The sequence below is a fragment of the Echeneis naucrates genome, chromosome 15 (assembly GCF_900963305.1).
Source record: "Echeneis naucrates chromosome 15, fEcheNa1.1, whole genome shotgun sequence".
NCBI classification, from domain to species: domain Eukaryota; kingdom Metazoa; phylum Chordata; class Actinopteri; order Carangiformes; family Echeneidae; genus Echeneis; species Echeneis naucrates.
The window spans coordinates 8,227,374-8,247,859 of NC_042525.1; the positions used below are offsets into that span (position 1 = coordinate 8,227,374).

Genomic DNA, 20,486 nt, shown 5'->3' on the forward strand with positions numbered 1-20,486 from the left:
ATGGGTTTTATGAGCGAGAAGAGCTGGCGCCATTGTAAAGAGCATCCCGATTAAAAAGAGGGTTACACTTCTGAGCATCATGAGAGAGGAAATCATTGGATTGTGTAGTGGTAGTTCAGGTGACTGCTGCTGCTGCCGCCTCTCATATGGGAGACAAGTGGAGTGGGACCGAGCTAAAAAAGCCAGCAACAGAAGCCAGTCCATCCACAACAGTATTAGTGATACAACTTTCGTTGTATGCTGTATGTTTGTCGAATGAAAACAGCCCTCTGGCAATATTAATTGAACACACATTTCGGGATAGAGGCTGGTACACTTTCAGAAGTCCATCCATCTGTCTGCTTGCTACATCTATGCTTTCCCTGTTTGCTCTCTTCATCATACGCTGCATCTACCCAGCCAGTATAGCTGCTCTCAATCTCTGTTAACAGCTTCTTCTTTTTTTTTTTTTTTTCTTTTCATCCTGTGCCTATAAAACTCGTGTCTGCTTTGGACAAGCACACCCCAGTGATCTATCAGGGTGATTTTTATGGGCCTTTCCCCCTATTGATGGCTATTTAGCCGTCGTCACCCATCCCAGGACAATTTGTTATTGTAAGTGTTTGTCCGACTCTGCGCTGATGGAGCACCAATGAAATATGAGGAGTGTTTATGGAAAGTTATGACGATTTATTGTGTCGAAAGATCAATGACACATCAGGGAAATGGGAAGCGATGATGAGATTGCTTTGACAGATTATTCAATAGATAAATGGAGTGTTGTGAAGGACGTTGAGATAAATGGACTCTACCTTTGAACCAAAAAACATAATTTACAAAGGTTTTTGGACTTTTACTTCATTTCTGACTCTTTCCTTCTTTCTTTGATAAATGTTGACCATGCTGTCTTTTATGGGCACGTGGAGGATTTTAACTGGATTCTGGGTTCGTGGTCAGCGTTGACGCTTCGATGCACAAGCTCAGGTTGCATTGCCATCATCGAAGCGCACAGACAGACACCGACACTGTATGAAGACCACAGCGGCTGTGCAACCTCTCACTTGGTGCCCATTAAACGAAAATGAAAAATTACTCTGGGAAGACAGTTAAAGCCCACTGGGAAACATTGGTAGATGATTATAAAGTGAGGCTTAAACATTTTCAGTTCAGCTAAGTTTGATATCCGGTGTCGGGACTGCATTGAGAACAATGCAATGAAGTATCCAATAGGCAAATCGATTTGTGGTTTGTAGTAAGGGTGGGAATCTTTTACTATCTCACAATTTGATTCTGATTTTTGGGGCTTTGATTTTCGATTCAAAATGATTTGATTCATAATGATTTCTGCTTCAGTCTATAGGTGTACAAAGGATCCTCACGATCTACTCCAGTCTGCTTGGCAAGACAGAATGACAAATGGAGACATTAAAGTGTCTTTTCCCATTATTAAGTTAAGTTAAACATTTATCCATGCTGAGGTGGAATTGTTGCATAAAATCAATATCACATATTACTTAAGTAACAAAAATAAAAGTGTCTCTGTATTAAAAAAAATAGTGCACGGAATTAGACATTAAAAACAGAATTCATTATGAGCACAGAATAATAGAACTGGCCAACATTTTTACATAAAAGTTTTTTTTTTGGTGTTTGTTTTTTTTTTTAAGAATAAAAAGGAATGTATCTATTGGGAAAATTCTCCGCGGGGGTCCCTAATAATGCACACCCCCCTACCCATGAATGAATAAATACATAAATGAATGAATGAACCCCTCCAGAGACTAGAGACAAGACCAGACTAGACCAGAGATGGGACTTCCCCAGAGACTAGACCAGACCCCGACAGAGAGTAGAGACCAGATCAGACCACACTAGACGAGAGACCGTGTAGTGTAAACATCAGTCTCTTGGTCCAATATTGTATATATGAGTTTTTGGACAATGTGACTCAGTGTAGATACATAAAAGCAAGCTTTCTCCACAAATTATTCTTTTTTAGGGGAGCTTTATTAGACAAAGTACACAGATAAAGGACTGGGGATGTTGCAGTTCATGGTCAACATAAAATCTCTCAGGAAGTTGGTAGAAATGTCTTTCATGAAGGACCAGATTTTGAAAAAAAAAACAAACAAAAAAAAAAAAAAACCCTCAAAAATATTTGACAGAAAACATTCAACAGTTTATAAATGACAATTTTGGAAGGCAGAATGGGAACATATGATAAGAACTCACCAACAGAGGCTTTCATGCTACTGTGAAAGCCTCATACAAAACGGACTGTAAGGACATAAAGAGATTTTAAATGACAACCCACTAGCTCGTCTTGAGCCTTTCAACTGTACGTGAATATGAATGAGGGCTGTAGAAGCTGAAAGATTATTTGTTTAAACAGCAATTGTCTGCTGATTAACCATCATAGAGGGCACCTCTGAGTGTACTCCAGTTTGAACATTTGTGGGTGTGCGAGTCTGTCTGTTTACTGTCGTATTGTCTGGATGGAGGACATTTGTGTAACAAACTTCCACAAGGTCACGCATGGCAGGAATCAGGAAAATGGCAAACCATCAGCAAAGAATAAGTAAGGGAAACAGAGAATGAAGCAGGTGTGGCGAGGAGAGAAAGCATGCACTCTACGCTCATGAGTAATTCATACGGGTTTCTATTCTGCCTGGTTTTCTTTCCTCGCGGCCAGTAAACATAAAGACAAACAACATTATTCAGCTGCTCTCAATAATGTTCTAGACCTAAAACACAGGCTGGATACACAGTGGAGAGGCAGAAAATGAAAAAGGGGGCCATATTTCTCTGACACCTACTGTGTCACAGATTTACTGCCCAAATGCCAGACAAGTTGTGGCATGACGTGTGTGTGTGTGTGTGTCTCTCTCTCTCTCTCTCTCTCTCACTCTCTCTCTCTCTCTCAGGGGGTGTTTTCCCTTCAGCAGAAAGGTGACGTTGGCAGCAGATGCTGACATCTGTCAAAAACTACCACAGGTTTTAAACGCTTATTGCAGATCTGTCTGGGGGTCAAGAGTTATCCTTCTTTTCCTGCGATCACATCGGTGGAGCAAAATGAAAACAATTAGTCAAGTGTGATTACGGGGATAAACATTTGACCTGGGTAAAGAGGGATTCTGTCCATATTTTCTGAAGGTCACACACTTGTCCTCTGAATGGCGTTGTCATCTTTCTCTAGCTTAGAGGGGAGGGCACATGGGGGGTTTTCTGAGAGACCGGTAGGGACAGTGATTGAGTCAGTCTGGATTAGTGCTACAACAGACTTGATGAAACGGAATAAACTTATAAGTTCAGATGGAAATAAGCAGCTATATCAGGTAAGGTATGCTACAGTGGAACCAAAATATCATTAGTATGAAGCTAAGCTGATGGGATGTTTGTAGCCAGACTGCAGCTGTGGTAATTAGGAGCGTATATAAAAAGTGAAGCTTGGTTTTTGTTCTTTTTCTCCAGATACATGCAAAACACACAAACACAACATTAACAACATAACGCATCTACCAAGAGATCTCTACACATTTTCTGCGCACAGGGAGGCAAAATTTAGCAACACTATCATTGTTGTGGAGTCTGCTGATAGTTCCTTACCAAGCACGAATCTGTTAATCTGCTAAGCTTTTGTAAGTGTACGCAGAGATTTCCGAAGTGAAGGTGGTATCTTGAATGTGTCTATTCAAACATGTGAACGTTTAGGAGGCACAGTGGGAAAGCATGGCACAATCACATTAACTGGAGAAACCTCCCCCTTAAATAGACCTTACATATGTTGGTGAAAGCCTGTAAGTTCATCTGTGCAGAACGGGTAGTTTGGAGATAAATATGTCAGGAGAGATCCCTCATTAGTGTCACGAAAGTCCCATGACTATAGTTAAGTCTGCTAATGATTAGTTGATAGTACAGTACATTTTAAGAATTTAAACTTTTTTTTTTTTTTTTTTTGGGGGGGGCTTTACCATCTATCAAGTTCCATTTTTTATTATAAACCCATGATGTGTTGTCTTGTTTTCACGAAATCTCACAAGAGACTTTGGCATTTTCAGATTAAAAGTATTAAATAAAAAGGTGTTTTTGGACGGAGAAGGGGTACAGAATGGAATGCATTAAATCAAGGTGTATGTGCAGAAACCTGTTTTTTTGTTTTTCTTCTCTCACTTGTAAGATGAGATCAATGTTTAAATAGTAAACTAATACACTATATACTTTTCTACAAACAATTAACACAAAGTTACTGAAAGATGGTCAAAAAATAAAATGATTGACACATTACCTTGTACATTTAAATAAATTTCACTGTGTATGTGTGTGTGCATCTGGATGCTTGTGTCTCAATGGAAGCTATCAATGAGACAGTATTGGCACCGGTCACTGACTGCAGTGAATAATGATAGGAAGTGTCATTTAGCCGTTTGGATGCTTTTTACCGCTGCTTAACAAGGCAGCAAGACTTTGCTAAACAAGTCTTAGAAAAACCATCAGTGACAGCCAGTTCTAACGTAATCCTTCTTGTTCAAATCTTTTATGCTGAGGTGCATAATTGTTCAGGCAAAGAAAGTCTATCTTCTTCATGATGCTATCCTGCAAATACTAACCATTGTCTTTGAGGTGGAAAACAGAAAAAGACTGACAGAAAAATTCAGCATTGTTTTGCTGCTCTGGTGTAGAACCTGACACACTGATCTGATTCACACACCTTGGTTTTGATATCCCACAGTTTGGTGCTATTAATATTCACAGCGCTCTTTTGCCAAGGACAGAGGATTGACCTTGGGGTTGCAGTGGGAGCTAAAGGGAGCATCTCAGTAGTTTTGTGAGTGTTCCCGCTCGATGTTTTCCCTCTCTGTTTCTGTCTTCTCCTGCTTTTGGATGAGTTTTCAGCCATTACTCGGACATCAGCAATCATTACCTGCACGTCCAAGTGTCGGAGCATTCGAGTAGGTGTGAATAATCCAGGCAGTTACTTACTCACATGCACACTGAGAAGAACTTTTTTAACACTGAGAATCAGTGTGAGTTGTTGTTCCACAGTGAAGATTTGTGAGGATATCGCAACACAATAATATATGAGTGGGATTTTTTTTGAAACAGGTTTCTCAACTCATACGCATTTGTATTCTCAATAAGTCAAGATTGTGTCTTTAAAAGACTCTTCCTTGTCTTCCGTGTTCTTTAATGTTGGAAATATGGAGACAAACACCTCATAAACAGAACAACAGCAGACCTCGCTACCCAGCTGGCATCAAGCCCAGTATCTGTCTGTTCTAAGATACAGCAAGGCTCTCTCTGGGTCAAGGCACAGCTGTGACGTCTGTATATCTGCATCTATGTTAGTCCAGGTGTAATGACCTCACTACTTCCGCTTGCAGTCCCAGACGGCCCCCCCATCAATGATTTGCCGACTCTTTATTTTGCCCCTGAATCCCTAAATCCCCTCTAACTCATAATGAATCGATCTCTGCTCTTCCACTTGCTTTCATTGTAGCACACTCCCCCTCATCTTCATTTAGAATCCACCTCCCCTTGTCTCCTTTCATTTACCACACATAAAAATCCAATCCATATCTAATTGTCCGTAGCTGTGAAATATTTTGTTGGTATTAGATGACAGAAAAAGGTCTTGTGATTGTTGTGGGGCTCTTCCTGTGTATTGGCAGCATGCGGAGTTAAAAAAAGGCTTAGCAGGAGGAACATCCAACTCCTCATGACCTTAACTCTCCTCAAATGCTAAGTGATCACATATCAAGCAACGGTGTTAGCATCTATATGGTAATGAGAATGGTAGCCAGGGTGATGTGAATCAGTAAGTCTGCCCATTTATAGCTCCTGAAGTTTCTTTAAATAGGCAAAGCTAAGACAGGCCACGCTAACACTTCTCATTGTTTTGTGACAGATTGCATAAAAACAAGCGGCAATAATGAGAGTTATTCTGAACTGAGGCCAAAGAGAAACACATTTTCACGACAAAATACAAGATTATAGGAGGAAACTTGGTGAATGAACCCACATATCTTTTGTTAAACCAGCATAAAAGGTGGACAAATATATTCACAATGTGGAGCATAATTACACAATAGCCAGGTTCAGTCAGGGAGCGACTCGAGTTTTATCACTTTACTCAGAACAGCAGCTGTGACCAGTTTCAATTTATAGCAGTTACAGGTGATAAAAAAAAAAAACAAAAACAAAACGCAGCTGCTGTGAAACAGAAAGTTTTGCCATATTTTGGCAAAACGATTGTTTGAAATAGATTACGCTGCAGATTTTATTTGAAAACCTTGGATGGATACTCTTTTACTCATCCTTGAAAATAAACTCGACAAATTATTTCATAAAATGTGCCACCCCAACATATTTCAAAGTGGCATGTGCACACACATTTGGGCATTGACAGTGTTTTGGCCTCTAGTTGAGCCCACAATTACTTAATTGAAAACATATGCATGCCCTTAGAGTCTGTGCTAACCAGCACGACATCCACAGCTGACATCTGTTCTCCGTGAAGGACCGATACCCTTTCAAGAATGATTCTGATGGGGTGTAATTTTGAGACCTCATGTAAACCAAAAGCAACTGACTAGATTGCAGCATATTCTTTCTCAGAAAACCCAAACAAACAACAGAAAACCCAAATCATCAATAACATTAGCTTCAACAATCAATGCCCTTGTTTATGACGTAGGAGCATGTCGAAACTGACAAGTCGAGGGATGCATGCCATGAGCATTTGCATGAAGGAATTACGGGACTGCTGCATGAGACAAATGCACGCTTGAAAGGTAATTTCATTGACGTGATAAAATGCCTAAGGAAGCCCCATCTAACGACAAGCACCCTTTTAGTGACATGTTCGATTCAGACATCAGTTGATCAGCAGCACGGATGAGGTAGCCGAGCAGAGAATAAGGAGGGACTCTAGCACCCAATACACCTCACGCTATGCAGTTCCTTCAGCAGCAGGGGAAAGGGCATGGACCTCCAAAGAGAAGTGAAAATAACTTCACAGAAAACCATTTGTGTAGATTTCATTTCACACAGATGGATGGAGGAGGGTTATTGATGCAAACACTGATAAAACATAGAAAAATATGGCATGAAAGACAGATTGCTTGACAGATTGTGACCAAGCAAGCAGGAATGGGGAGGGGGGGGGTTGTGGAAGGCAAAAGGTGGATAAAGCTTTCCAAAGCCAGGGAGTATTTATAGATCTGGTATAGTCAGAACCTCTGGCTGGCAGTAGCGGCGTGCTCCTGTTGATGTCTCTGTAATCATCTGACACAGCTCGGAGCCAGTGGAGAGATTCAGGGAGGCCGGTACAGACCTCTTCATCTCTCCAAGTCAAAGCCAAACGGAATATTTTCATATTCACATTTATTATGTTCTCCAAAAACAAAAAAAAAAAAAAAAAAAAAGAAGAAGAGAGAACGAGAAGTGTATAAACGGAGTTTCTCAATCGCGCGCGCGCGTGTGTTTGTGCTGACGCGTGTGCGCGTGCCAGTCCAACTCTGAGCTACGAGCAAGCCGCGCGCTCGGCTCAGTCCGCTCCTGGAAGCCAAGAGCGCACGCAGACGCAGCCAGGGGCGAGAAGCGGACGATGGCTCTCCTTTCTGATTCGCTGCACAGCAAATATGACATGTTAACGCCGACACACACGTAGCCATCCTCCGCCAAGGCGAGCGACACAAAACAGGTTGATATTTTCACCAGCGCGACAGCGACATATCGGCCGTTTTTACGCAGTTTTCTCCACATTCCGGCGCACACGGGGCTGAAAATGAAGACAAAAAACCGCGACCAAAGCCTGTCGGACTCCAGAGAACTGGACGGATCCTACGACCAGCTGACGGGTGAGTCGGAGGCTCCGGTCAACGTTTGTCTCATCTGCCTGCTCTAAAAAAAAAGAAAAAAAAAGAAAGATTTAATATGTGAAGCTGATCATTTGGAAAAGAGCTGGATCCATCTAAACTTCTGGTGGCTTTTAAATGTCACAACCTGTTCGCCATCCATCTGGTTCTCTGACCAAAAAGAACTATTGGCTGTTCACATACAGTGCACCGCTGGAAGTTTATATAATACTTTTTACTTACTGTCGTTGTCAGCTTCCATACAGCCGCTGTGTCCCCTCACTAAAGTAGTGGAATATGTGCAGGGATAAACGGGGGGGGGGGGGAGACACCACTTACTAAACTATATTTGAATGGAAAAAAAATTGCCATATTAAATCTTTGAATGTCAGTGTTGCATGTTAATGTGGTGCGTAACGTTGGTGAATGATGCTGAGTCTCGTTGAAGTGTGTGATTCTGCCGGCCTGGCTCAGCCATGGGAGACCACTACACCACCACACCGCCGTCTCGCCTGTTTGGGTGGAGAACACCTGTCTGATCGATCTGATGGAGCTCCGGCCCATTCCTTTATTGTCAGCCCTGACTCAAATTGCTCCAATTGATGTCTTTATCTGCCGAACTGTGTGTGTCTGGAGTTTGTGTTCAAGCACAGCAGAAATCTTGAGCTGCGCTTTGTGCCATGTGGATTTTCAAACGGGCCAATTGGTGCGTAATTTTCTCTGCGAGCTGCAGCTCAGTGCTTTCAAAGAAAAATCTACTTCGTCCTGTTTTTATTTATTTATTTATTTTGTGCTTCCTTTCCTTCAGTATGCAGGATCTTCACACATCAGTGTTAAACGGAGGTGGTGATCCCGTGCGTCTATCTGCGCATACCTGTGTTGTGTCAGTGCTCCTCTGTGAGCCGGGCACTCCCCAGAGGTGTGTTCCTGCCACCGCATCCTCCTCATTGTCACACTATAGCTCGCGGGCTCTCCTTGCTTATGTGAGCACCGACTGGCCGTGAAATGCCAGCTGCCTAAATAAAATGTTTGCTTTTGTGCCTGAACACACCTCAGGCCTGCAGAGGGACGTTGTGCCCGGACAGACAGCTGTGCGCCTCGGGCCTGACGGGGACACTCGGATCCCATTTGGACTCGTCCACGCATAAGCAGCTGAGCAGTGCTCTGTCACAAATGCAACTTAATTACGAAATGACTGGAAGGTGTTGTCAGAGACACCAGCGTGTGCTGATGTGCAACAGACATGCAATAGTGTGGGCATCTTATGCTGAATTTATCTGAGAGCATTTTTTTTTTTTTTTGCATTTTTGTGTGGGTATGTGTGGGTGAGTGAAGAATCAGCTGCTTCACTTTTTCAACAGTTCAAGTTAAAACAAAGCAGACAAAGAAGATTGTGTGTGTGTGTGTGTATATGTGCATTCACAACTCAACACTGGTATTTTAAGTCACAGTAACCAACCCACACAGTGTGCTGACTGTCATGCTTGGACAAACAGTGAGCATGGCAGAGATGCCCAGGGACTCCAAAACACACTTCAGCAGCGTGCCTACATTTTCTTTTCCAGCTTCACCTTTTGGCTCTGTAATCACTTTCAGATCAGCAGCCAGCACACTTGACAATCAGATAATGTTACAGTGGAAGCTGTGAAACTTTGCGATTTACGTCTTGGCTCTTTCTGTCCTCTTTAACATTTTACCCCTTCCTGTCAGTCTTCTTGAAATGCTCCTCTATGTCTGTCCACAAGAAATAATGCTTTATTATTATTATTATTATTATTTTATTATGGGGTGTAGAAAGGGGAGAAGAGAGTGTGCAGAGTCATCCAGTGTGGCGCAGCAGTTTGCTCCAGGCATAGTTTTTAATGGCTTCTTCAAAGCTCTGTGAATTGGATGGTTAATTCATCTCTGTGAAATGCTGTCAACTTTAAAACATACTTAACCCTGATAGTTGGTTATTAGGCTGGTTGTTGCCAATAAGAGTCAGTGCAGTTAAAACCGTGGAGAAACACTGCAGGTCTTCTGTTTATGGCTTCTTCTTCTTCTTCTTTTTTTTTTTTTTTTAATATCGAAACAGTTGAATGTCAAGTGAACCATAACATACTGTGTGTGTGAGAGAGTGTGAGAGCGAGAGAGGGGGGAAGATGGGGCAGCTAACTGGTGTGTGTCTGCATAATCCCCACTAAAATGAAAAGTATAAAGTATGATGTGAGTGCATGGCTTGAGAATGGATTCTTAAGTGGGTTTTTGGCGTGGGAAGATCAGGTGAGTCATTGTTCTTACTTACGAGCAACTTGTGTGTGCGAGAGAGTGGCTCTGTGCGTGCTTCCAGCAAAGCTGACCAGTGTTGCCTAAAGGTAGTGTGGGTGGTCTCAAATCAGCCTTGGAGTGAAATGTAACCCTCTAGAAATAACTCCCTCTCTGCCTGCTGTATTGTGCAGAGGTGCACCCCACTGTGTGTATGTACGCGTGCCTCTGTTGGAGTGTGTGTGTGGTAGCCTGGCATTCCCTGTTGTGTTTAAGAGCACTGGCTGAGAGATGAGAGGTAATTATAGAAGCGTGGTGCAATAATCTCCTCTTCCACCTCACAGGCCAAACTCAAGAGGAATCATATCACCTACACACATGAATGAGCGAACACACAATGGCTTCTCTCCACACATGCACATGCAGCCATTATCGCAACCTCGTTGTGTCCAGAGGCTAAATCAGTAGTAATTGGCATCCAGCCTGCCAATCATCCCTTTGTGTCTTTTTTTTTCTTCCCCTCTTTCATTTTGTCTAACAACCTCATCGTCTTCACCAGCACATGAGATGACGCACACTTAAAGTATCAAACCTATCATTTTACAAAACATTTCATTCAAATATTTTCGATGCATTTGTTGCATTGTTTTTCTTCTTCCATTTCAGCTGTATTGTGCCAAATTAAGATGATATTCATATTGCTTGCTTCCTTGATTTGTCAGATCCACCACTAAAAGCTTAAACATGCATGTAATAATGTCTGAATATAAAGGGATGATGTAGGTTAATAGAGTAATTTTTCTAACTAATAAATCAAATAAGTCATGATTGATACCAAAAATTGCAGAAACAAGAGTTCTGGCACGAGTCCAGGCAAATATAGTTAAATAAGGTCATCTTGGGAGACTTTTACATTCTCTAGCATTAAATGGACAAAATGTGCAGATGCACCTGAGGTAAAGTCTGAATCTTTCGGATAAAAGTAATCTGAATTTAGCTGAATAATCTGTGTGAAGGTTTTAAGAAAATGGGGATTTTATGTTTTTATGTCAGATAGACATATTGTGTCCAAACAATGTTCTATTTGTGTGTGCATGTTTTTACTCTGACTAACTGGAGATGTGTCATTAGCAAAGTGAGCTAATTGCTAATTTACCAGCATGCAGCACAATCTTCCTGATGCACACACTGAGGCTCAAAAGTGTGAATTTGAAGACAAAGTACACATTCTGGATATTATGGCTTGACGCTGAGCATCCTAAACTCATTAGGTTGTTTGAGGTGAGGTGTTTTTTATTTGACCTAGCTTAACAAATATGTAGAACTTGTATCACGCAGCTCATGGTTTACGGAGATATGTTCAGGCTTTGATTCATCCCGACAGTTTATTTCTCACGCACAGCTTTTAATGAGAAATGTTAAGGGTATTAACATTCAAGAGCATGCCAGGCTTAAAGTCATCTTACACAAGGAGGAAAGCCTATGTTAGGGGGTAGATGTTGAGGTGAAGGGTATTAGCTGGTCAGGAACCTACATAGCTTACACCCCTGCCCCCCTGATTGATGCAGAGCACCCCGTGGTGGTAATATGAGAATTCACAATTGCTATGCTGAATGATTCCAGCGCAAAGATTGAATTCATAAGTGAACCCGTCAGAGAGAATTTAGCCCACAGCCAACTCCGCAGCATGCTGCAGCGGGAATGGTAATGGCCACTGGCACTAATTAAAATCCTTGATACAATGTGTCATCTGATGTTCCAGGACACATGTGACACATGTTGCCTCATCGTGAATCCTCTGTTGAGTTCCGGGGCCCAGGATCCTACTGAAAGTGTCACAATGGCTGATGTGAAATGACTAGATTCCTGCATGAAGGAACGCTGGGAGTGGTTCACTTTGGCTTATCTGTCTCATCGGCTGCATCACTGATGTCAGAAAAGAAGGAAACACAATGAAAGACAGGAAAGGAGGAAAGGGGCAAAAGAACACAAGAGCGTAGCTCAAGATGGTACTGATGCTGTTTGGTTGGCTTTAGGTGCTGTTTGCCTTGTTACCAAAACTCTCCCTGTCATTCTTATCCTGCTAAAATCTCATGCATCAGTAGCCCTGTAGTGATGTGAGAGCTGCCCACCGGAGATCTGAGCTCCTCTTGACATTCAGATTTGTGCCTTTTAAGGTACATTTGCATGTCAAAATAAAGACATTTTCATAATTGCCCATCCGCCCTCCTCCGTGTTTTTCGTAATGTCTCTGACAGTCCCCACTTAAGCGGCGCCCTCGTTCTCTCTTTTTCTCTAACTCTATCAAATTCCTCCTCCTCCCTCTGTCTCCACTCTGACAGATCGTATTATGCAATAACATCATTTATATATTTCTATCTCGAGCAGTTTTTTAATTTTATTTCTTATTTTAAATATCTCGACACTGCCTTTCTCTCAGTGCCCCCTCTTTCGTCTGCCATTGGCTTCATTTATTAGCTTTCCAATTGTCCATCGTGCAACCCCCCACCCACCAGCAACCTCCTGTCCTAACCGCCTCTCGCAAGAATGTGAGAGGAGCGAGGTTGTGATGCTGGCACCCTGGTTTAATGAGACTGGAAGCCATAATCAATCCTAACAAGTTTAAATCTTTGACTGAATCTGCAGCCGATCGTTAATTAAAATAAGGCCTGTTCACCTCTACTCTGCATGGTCCCCACTCTCCTCACCCATTCCTGTAAACACATCCATTTATAAATGCTTGCGGGAGGACAAGTAGAGATGAGGTGGGTGAGTGGATGGAGAAGAACACAACGGGAGATGAGAAGTCAGAAGGGAGAAGCAAAAATGGTCTGGGAAAGGTCAATTTGCATCTTTGATGAGAGACATGGGAATTAAGAGGCAACAGGGAATGTAAATTCAAGGAAATATTTGATTCGGGGTATGATGAGCCTTCAAGAAGCTGAGCTTTCTCAACATCAGCGTGATGCTTTTGCCTTGTCAGTGTTGTTTATCAACAAGTGACTGACTGATTGATTGACGGAAAGTGTCTCCGAGTGTGACGGAGCCCCATGTTTCTCACTGTGAGTCTGTCTCTTCCTCTCGCTTTGCTCTGCCGCCACTCGTGACATCTGATCTGCATTAGAATATGATATTCTCTACGTTAATTCAGCCACTCTTCATTAGACTGATTAGTAACTCATCAGTGTTTGAAAGAGGAGATGCGAGCAGGTAGCCAAACAAAGTTGCTGTATGTTACAGTGTGGGTTGTGTCAGGGCGTGTGTATATAAGGGACAGAGTCCTTTGTCGTCAGGGCTTATTATCAGCTTGAATGTCTCAGATTGACGATAAGGTATCACTACGTGTGCGCGTTCGTGCTACACATTTGTGTGGAGGATGTCTGAAGGGCGTGCATTACTGGCATTAACTCTTTCAGTAGAAAGAATGCTGCCATCTTTCCCCATTCTCAATTTGAATTTGTATGAACGTATGTTTGAGTTTTAAGATGTCTTCCCTCCCCCTTGTCTCAGCATAAGAAAAGAAGACACCGCACAAAAAACGGAAACAATAAGTGACAGTAATTTAGATGTGATCATGTCTACTGATGTTTAGAAACACTACACACTGAAGGTTCTTGAATAAGTACTTCAGTGTGACAGACAGCACAGCAGAGCGTAATAAAGAGAGGGGTGGGGGTTATTAGAGGAAGCCTGGGGTTGGTTCTAGACAAAACCAGCATATAAGCACACATACCGTCATTTAAAAACACACACACACTCAGGTTTTGGCCTGAGGGAGGGCAGTGGAGGGGAACACTGCAGCTGGTCTTACAATCAATCACTTAGGACTGACAGAACTTTGGACAAGGTCTGGTCAATAACAAAAAGCTGTGCACACTCGCACACATGCATTCACACACATGCGCATGCACCGCTGTGAAACAGTCAGAAGAGAGCTCAGTGGGTAAAACGGGTCAATACCTGTCAGTTAGCCAACCAGTCAAGATAAACTCAATGTCTCCTGGTGCGCACACTGTCTAACGCACAGCCCAATCAAACTGAGGCCAAAGAATGCTGCCGCACAGTTTAACCCCAACCGTAGGTATCAGAGCCGGGACTGAAATTTTTAACCTTCTTGTTATATCCTATCGGAGCAGAACTTGTTAACCAGCCGTCATGACAAAACCGCTCAACATTATTTTGTCTGAGCTGCCCTTGCTCTTTCCCCAAAATGACTCGAGAATCACTCCTCTATCGGCCTGAGGCCAGGGTGTCAGGAGCGACACTTCCTGGCAACTCGGCCTTTATTGCTTCCAGCGGACTGCTGAAGTCAGCGAAATCCTCGGCCAACTAAATATGCATAGTGTGGCGAGGTAGAAGGAACGAGGACCACTGATATGGTTCAGGGTGTTGGAATTGTGTGTGAGAGAAGGTTACTGAGAGGTGTTGAAATGCTGAGCTGGGAATTTGGTGTCCTGACACGACTGTTGAACCAGCCTGTAGCTGCTTCCTGTGGTGCAGCCACACCACACTTGTGAATTGTAAAGATGCAGATTTGAGAGGTCCAACAACATATTTATTCGCTTGAAAATCCCTTTGCTTTAATCATCTCCATTGCACACTGCTCACTTTGGGTGTTTGCTCGCTCACTGTGGGGCTTAAAAATCCTATTTTCCCCCTGCTATCTCCCTCTGGCAATGGTAAACCGATTACTCACACAGCAACCTGACGTTCCATAAGTGCTTCTCTCCAGGCACTGCAGCTTGACACCAGAATTTCATAAGAATTAATAGAGTCTGCTAATCAACAGGCGCACACACGTCAACTCACAAAGAGACATGCAGACAGTCATAAGGGCGCATTTGATTGATCAGTGGAGTGACAGCTCTGATAACAATGAGATCCTTATTGACCTGGATCAACACAACAGTCACTGACATTACCCCGAAAAAGCTGGCCAAAGCCTGATATATAAAATGGAGCCGAATAGTAAAGACGGAGAGATAAATAAAATGCAATTTTAACTTCAGAAAAACTGAAATACTGTTCTCTCGGCGTCCCAAGGGCTCAACTTACCTCGCGTGCAGTTTAAACAGCTTGGCTGTTCTCTCTCCCCAGGAGAAAAGCAAATATCAGCTGCATTCTCTACATAGGTGTCAGGTATCCATATTTTATTTATTTTTTTATCTTTTTCCTCGCATTTCACAACATCTTGAGGAGCTCTACTTGGACAGGTGGACATGAAAACACAATAGCATCAAGTTGAAGTGAATAAGATGCTTTTATGTTCAGGAGACACATAAAATAGAAAAGCTAGATGAAAATGGTTTCTCTTTATTTGATGGATTTCTATAATTCACTTTGCCATGCATGACCAAGCATGATATTAAACTGTGACTCTTAATATTCACAGCTTACTCCGCATTATCCATTTTTCAGCTTATATTACCTGTAATTACAGAAGTGTTAATAAAACATATACTTGATGAAAGCCATCGAGCATCTGTATGAATACTGTATTTTCAGTTGCAATCTCTTTTTACAGCCACAAGATGTCTGCTTCCAATTAGGGTGAGTTACGGAGATGCTGTGCTCACGTTCTGATGCGCACTCGGAGAGAGTCATTAAAGAGGCTAACGATTATTAATGAAGCCAGTATAAAATTCAAGTGTTGAAATATGAGCTTGTTGTTTCCTTCTCGTGCGTTCATGACTGAGAGGCCCTGCAGGATTTTGGCATCAAAGGAGACATTACTGACAGTGTATGATGGCACTCCTGAATCTCTCTGAGCAGAGGAAGTGCAATTTGGAAATTGAGCCAGTTAATTAAAGTTTCATTTTAATGTGCGCTGGTAAGCCTGCAGAGTTCTAATATTACCTTTACGTGTCATTGCGTTGTTATTTACTGTCTTGTTTGGCTGTGTGTGTGTTTACATCTGCTGGGAATCTGTTTATCTGATGCTTGTCCATTCCTTCTCTCACTTCATACTATAGTTATTCATTTATCCCCATTATTTGCGATATCAGCTTCATGGGAGAATATTTATGTGGACTATTATTAATGTCCTGTAATATGATGCAAATTACACTCCAATGGCTGAATTTTAATCCAGTTAAATTCCTGGTTGACTGGACTTGCAGATTAATCCCCGTCCGTCTATCCTCTTTTTCTATCGCAAATCAAAACCACAAAAATGGCCAATTTCTTTTTATTCATAGTTCTGAAATATAATTTAATTGAATGTGTAAATGCCTGTTTTGGTTCTGAATCCAGTGAGGCTACCACACTGCCTTCTTTGCCAAAAAAAACAAAAAACAAAACATCATCACTGATCTCTCTCTTATGAAAGTGATCCCAAGTGGAGATAAGTAATTTGAGAGTATTATGATTTGATAGATAATGCTTTGATTCATCTGATGCTGGATTATTATGTGATAAAATTCTCTTGAAGATCAACATGACAGCATCCAGCAATTAATTGCACTTGACTAAGATAGGCTTATTTTTTTTCTTGCTTATTTTAGTAGGTGTTAGATTTGAGAATCAGCTAATGTTTGGTTGCTGTCTTGTAGTGTTTGTGGGCTGTTTGTGTGTACAAGACTCATTAGAGTCTAACAAGAGGAAGGCAGAGGACTATTGCAGATATTTCTTGCCTCTTATCTCACCTCCACCGTTGGCCCACCTTTATCCCTCCTTTTTAACTTTCTCCTGCTTTACATGCTAGACTTTTATTAATGGGAGGTAGTATCGGTGGTGATGTTTTTCTGCTTAACCCTCGCTCTTCCCTTCCTCTGAGGTGGAAAAGGTGATTAAAGTGGATGTAAAGTTAATAGTTTCAGCGTTCAGAGTTCATGCCTGGGTGGGCACAAATCGTGACAGCACTGGACGCAGTGATGGAAAATTATGTGTGTGCATGAGGGTTGTATGCCAGTAAAGGAGATTTATTCATATTAGCCATTCAGTGCTGTTAGGACGGTAGCGTGAACTTGGATTAAAGTTGCACAGTTGCAGCAAAAAATATAGGTGTCTTTCTACTTGTCAGACATTATCAGCCGGAGAAGAATGCATCTTAAAGAATATAAGTAAAACTCTTAGGCCTTGTGTATTGTGCTGAGAAGTGACATGCACTGTACAGACAGGCCATCTGGTGTACTTCCAGGGTGGATCATTTCTAATGCAACAAGCTGCCCTTTATTGTCTTTCCAACATTATGAATTTTTAACATTTCAATCTGTTAATTGTAGAGTGCCAATATGAAAATTCACAAACAAATAAAATAAATCGCACACTGACATCACTGAGATAATGTGTTAATGTGTTGTGATGTGGATATGCAATATGTTTACTCTTGATCAGTTTTAATGTGATTAATTATTTCATAACGTTCTCTTTAATTATCTACGCCCTCTTGATTTTAGCCCCAACCCCTCTGCATTCATCTTCTGTGGAAAATGTTGTACCTATTTGCATCATGGAGTTGTTTGTGAACCTTGTAGTTTGTTGAGAACTTACACCAATAATTGTTAGGCTGCTGTTTTGGTAATGTTTTCTGGGGAAAAAAGCTGCAAATATCATATTTTGTTCCTGTAATTTTTTTTTTCCAAACTGTGCTAAATTACAGATGACAAAGGGAGCCGCAGGTGTTCCTTGGCCTCTAAACTTAAGCCGACAACGAACACCCACAGAGGAAACTGCATCATTAACACAGTTTGATTACCATGTGCAGCAACACATATAACTCACAAAAAAATATGTGATTCTTTTTCTGTTCTTTACCATTTAAAAAAATATATCTTTATCTTTCAAAATAAAGCAAACTAAACGCTCACACAGCTCGTTCAACACTGCATGTAACACAGTGGCCCTATGCCCTCAATCTTAATTATAAGGAAAGGTTTTTGTTTTTAGCTTTCACTGACTATTTGTTTTGTAATTCAAAATGATTCACCTATCACTCATTTACATCAGTTGCACTTGTAGCTGGTGTCTATACTCTTTGCTGGAGAAACAAATAACGTGAGTGAACTGTGCATAAAGACAAAGGGAGGAGTCCCTTTGTCTTTATGCACAGTTTCCCAGTCAAACTTTTACCTATATCATATATTTTATTCATAAGATTTTATTTAAGTGGAATAGTCATTGGGACCTTTTATATTTAAAGCAAGTAAGCAAGGCTGGAAATTTATTTAGACTACAACTTTTTTTTTTTTTTTAATTTGTCAGAAATTCATACCTTATGTTGCTCTGTCCTGAGATGTCTGCGGTAACGAGAAAAATTCCACAAGTGAGCTCAATAAAGTCTCCTTATCTGATCACTTATGGTCCTCATTTAAAAATAGAAACCGGATAAACTCATATCAGTTTTGGAAGCTTATTTCTGCTTCTGAATGTTTTAAATGTGTATTTCCATATGCTAACAAATCTCTTAACTTACTGTGAAATGGATCAAAGATGAATGATCTATCACTGGTATATGCGTGTGAGAAGACAAGACAGAAGTCATTTCCATCGGCCTGCTCTCTGACGGCGATCGTGGTGTAAATACTGAAAACAGCACCTGTTCAACGGGCCTCAGATCCGTTTTTCTTTGAAGCACTCATTTCAATTCAATTCAAAATATTTGTCACATGCAAATGAAATACACTGGCAGTGAAATGAGTTGCAAAAGGCTCAGAGTGTACAAATAATTGGCAACAGTATTTAAATAAGCCCAGGTAGAACACTGTCGGTCACTTTTATTCACAAACACAAAACAACTGACTTTGAAGGCACCAATATTGTCTAGTCCTGGCAGTCCCTTTTTTTTCTGTTCTGTTTTTAACCTGACGGGCTCAGAGGGCACTGACTTCAAACTTAAAATTGTATGTATTAATACTGCATCCATCTAGTAGTTTCAACTGTTATTCACTTGAGACACTACAGACACAGGGCAAACACACACACACGCACACACACACACACACAGGTGCAACTGATGCCCATTGATCTGTTCATTCAGAACTACAATAACACAGCTGCTCTGTGTCAGCACGTCCAATCATCTAGAAAAGAACTTCTGTCAACACTTGCATGCCTCTTAGCCTGGTTTTATGTCAGCGTAACGTTTATGGGATGCATTTTTAGTGCCTGCCTCATTTTGTCTTTGGATGGAGTGTGGTATTACCAAGGCTGCAAAGAAGGCACGGGCTTGGTTATTGAATAAACCTGCGGGTGTTTGTTATGAACTTGCATACTGATGACATCAGGGTGGTAGATTTATAGACTTTGAGAATCACTATATGCTTATGAAGCTGTGCCATTATTAAAATGGGCTCAAAAGTACTTTGGCTGCTGCTACTACAGCTACAAGTTCAGTTGCCCAAGTATAGACTGTGTGGTAAGTAGTAAATTGAATGTAAGAATCCCTGGGAAATGGGTATGCTGAGGACAGTACAGGGAGTACTTTCAGTGCTGGATGCATCTCACTGCTGATCTTAGTCCTGCTACTCTGGCCCTGGGAGGAATGTTTCATATAAAATCTTTATGGGGCGCTTACATTAGATATGATTCGCATCACCACGTGTGGCCCCTTTCAGTCTGTTTTATTTGCGTTAGTGTTGTTTGTGTCCTTGATTCAGTGAGAAAGATTGTGCTCTCCCCATAACAGGAGAAACTGGCTTTCTTTTATGTTTTAAGGGAGACAGCCTGTGACAGGGAAACACACGTAGGGAAGCCTGTGACAGATTGTGAGTGTGTGAGTGGGTGGGTTTGTGTGTGTGTGTGTGTGTGTGTGTGTGTGTGTGTGTGGGGCGAGCTTTCAACAGAGGCAGAGTGATAAAAACAGACAGGTGTGTGTTCCTCTCTCCCAAGTCGTCGTCTTCTGTAGCTCAGCTGTGCCTTTACAGCAGCAGAGACCAATTGGTGCTGTTATGTCTGTTTCATAGCAGCTCCTTAAACAATGCTGTGTGCTGCTCTTCCCTTTGCTTTGAGCTAGACAGGCCTAAAGATAGAAAAGAGCGATGAGGACTGCTCTAATGCTCTGAGTAGTGATTGGTGCTTCTTTTCTTTTTTTTTTTTTTAATAAGTCAAACTTTGGAATTAGAACAGCTAAAACAAGCCTGCTGATAGGCTATAAGTGGAGAATCAACACTAATGTGAATAACCACGCATTTCCCAGTTAGCACACAGGAAATTATACCTTTAGGGGCAACATCATCGGTTTATTCTTTAGTAAATACAAAAGAAAAAGTGGGTAAATTAGCTTGATCAGTCATAGTGCCTGTGGCTGGCTAAGCAAACAAACAACAAATAAATACATAGCATGGATGTTATGATGAAGTGTAGAAGAATAATGATGAATAAGAATTGATTAAACGTTTTGGCAAAAAAAAGCAAAGCTCTCATAAATTGCCACCTTAAGTGTGTGGGTATGTGTGCATAGAGTAGGAA

General features: G+C 41.5%; 1 protein-coding gene across 2 annotated transcripts in view; it reads left to right on the plus strand.

Annotated features, from left to right (window-relative positions):
- The first annotated feature begins 7,544 nt into the window (after positions 1-7,544).
- Positions 7,545-20,486, plus strand: part of LOC115055224 (Kv channel-interacting protein 2) — a 70,093-nt gene continuing 57,151 nt past the window's right edge. The window contains exon 1 of one of the 2 annotated variants that reach the window (XM_029520850.1): positions 7,545-7,842. In XM_029520850.1, coding sequence (XP_029376710.1) covers positions 7,766-7,842 — 77 coding nt within the window. In that variant the 5' untranslated portion in view covers positions 7,545-7,765. The remainder of the gene's footprint in view (positions 7,843-20,486) is intronic. The other variant, XM_029520849.1, reaches the window with a different exon arrangement.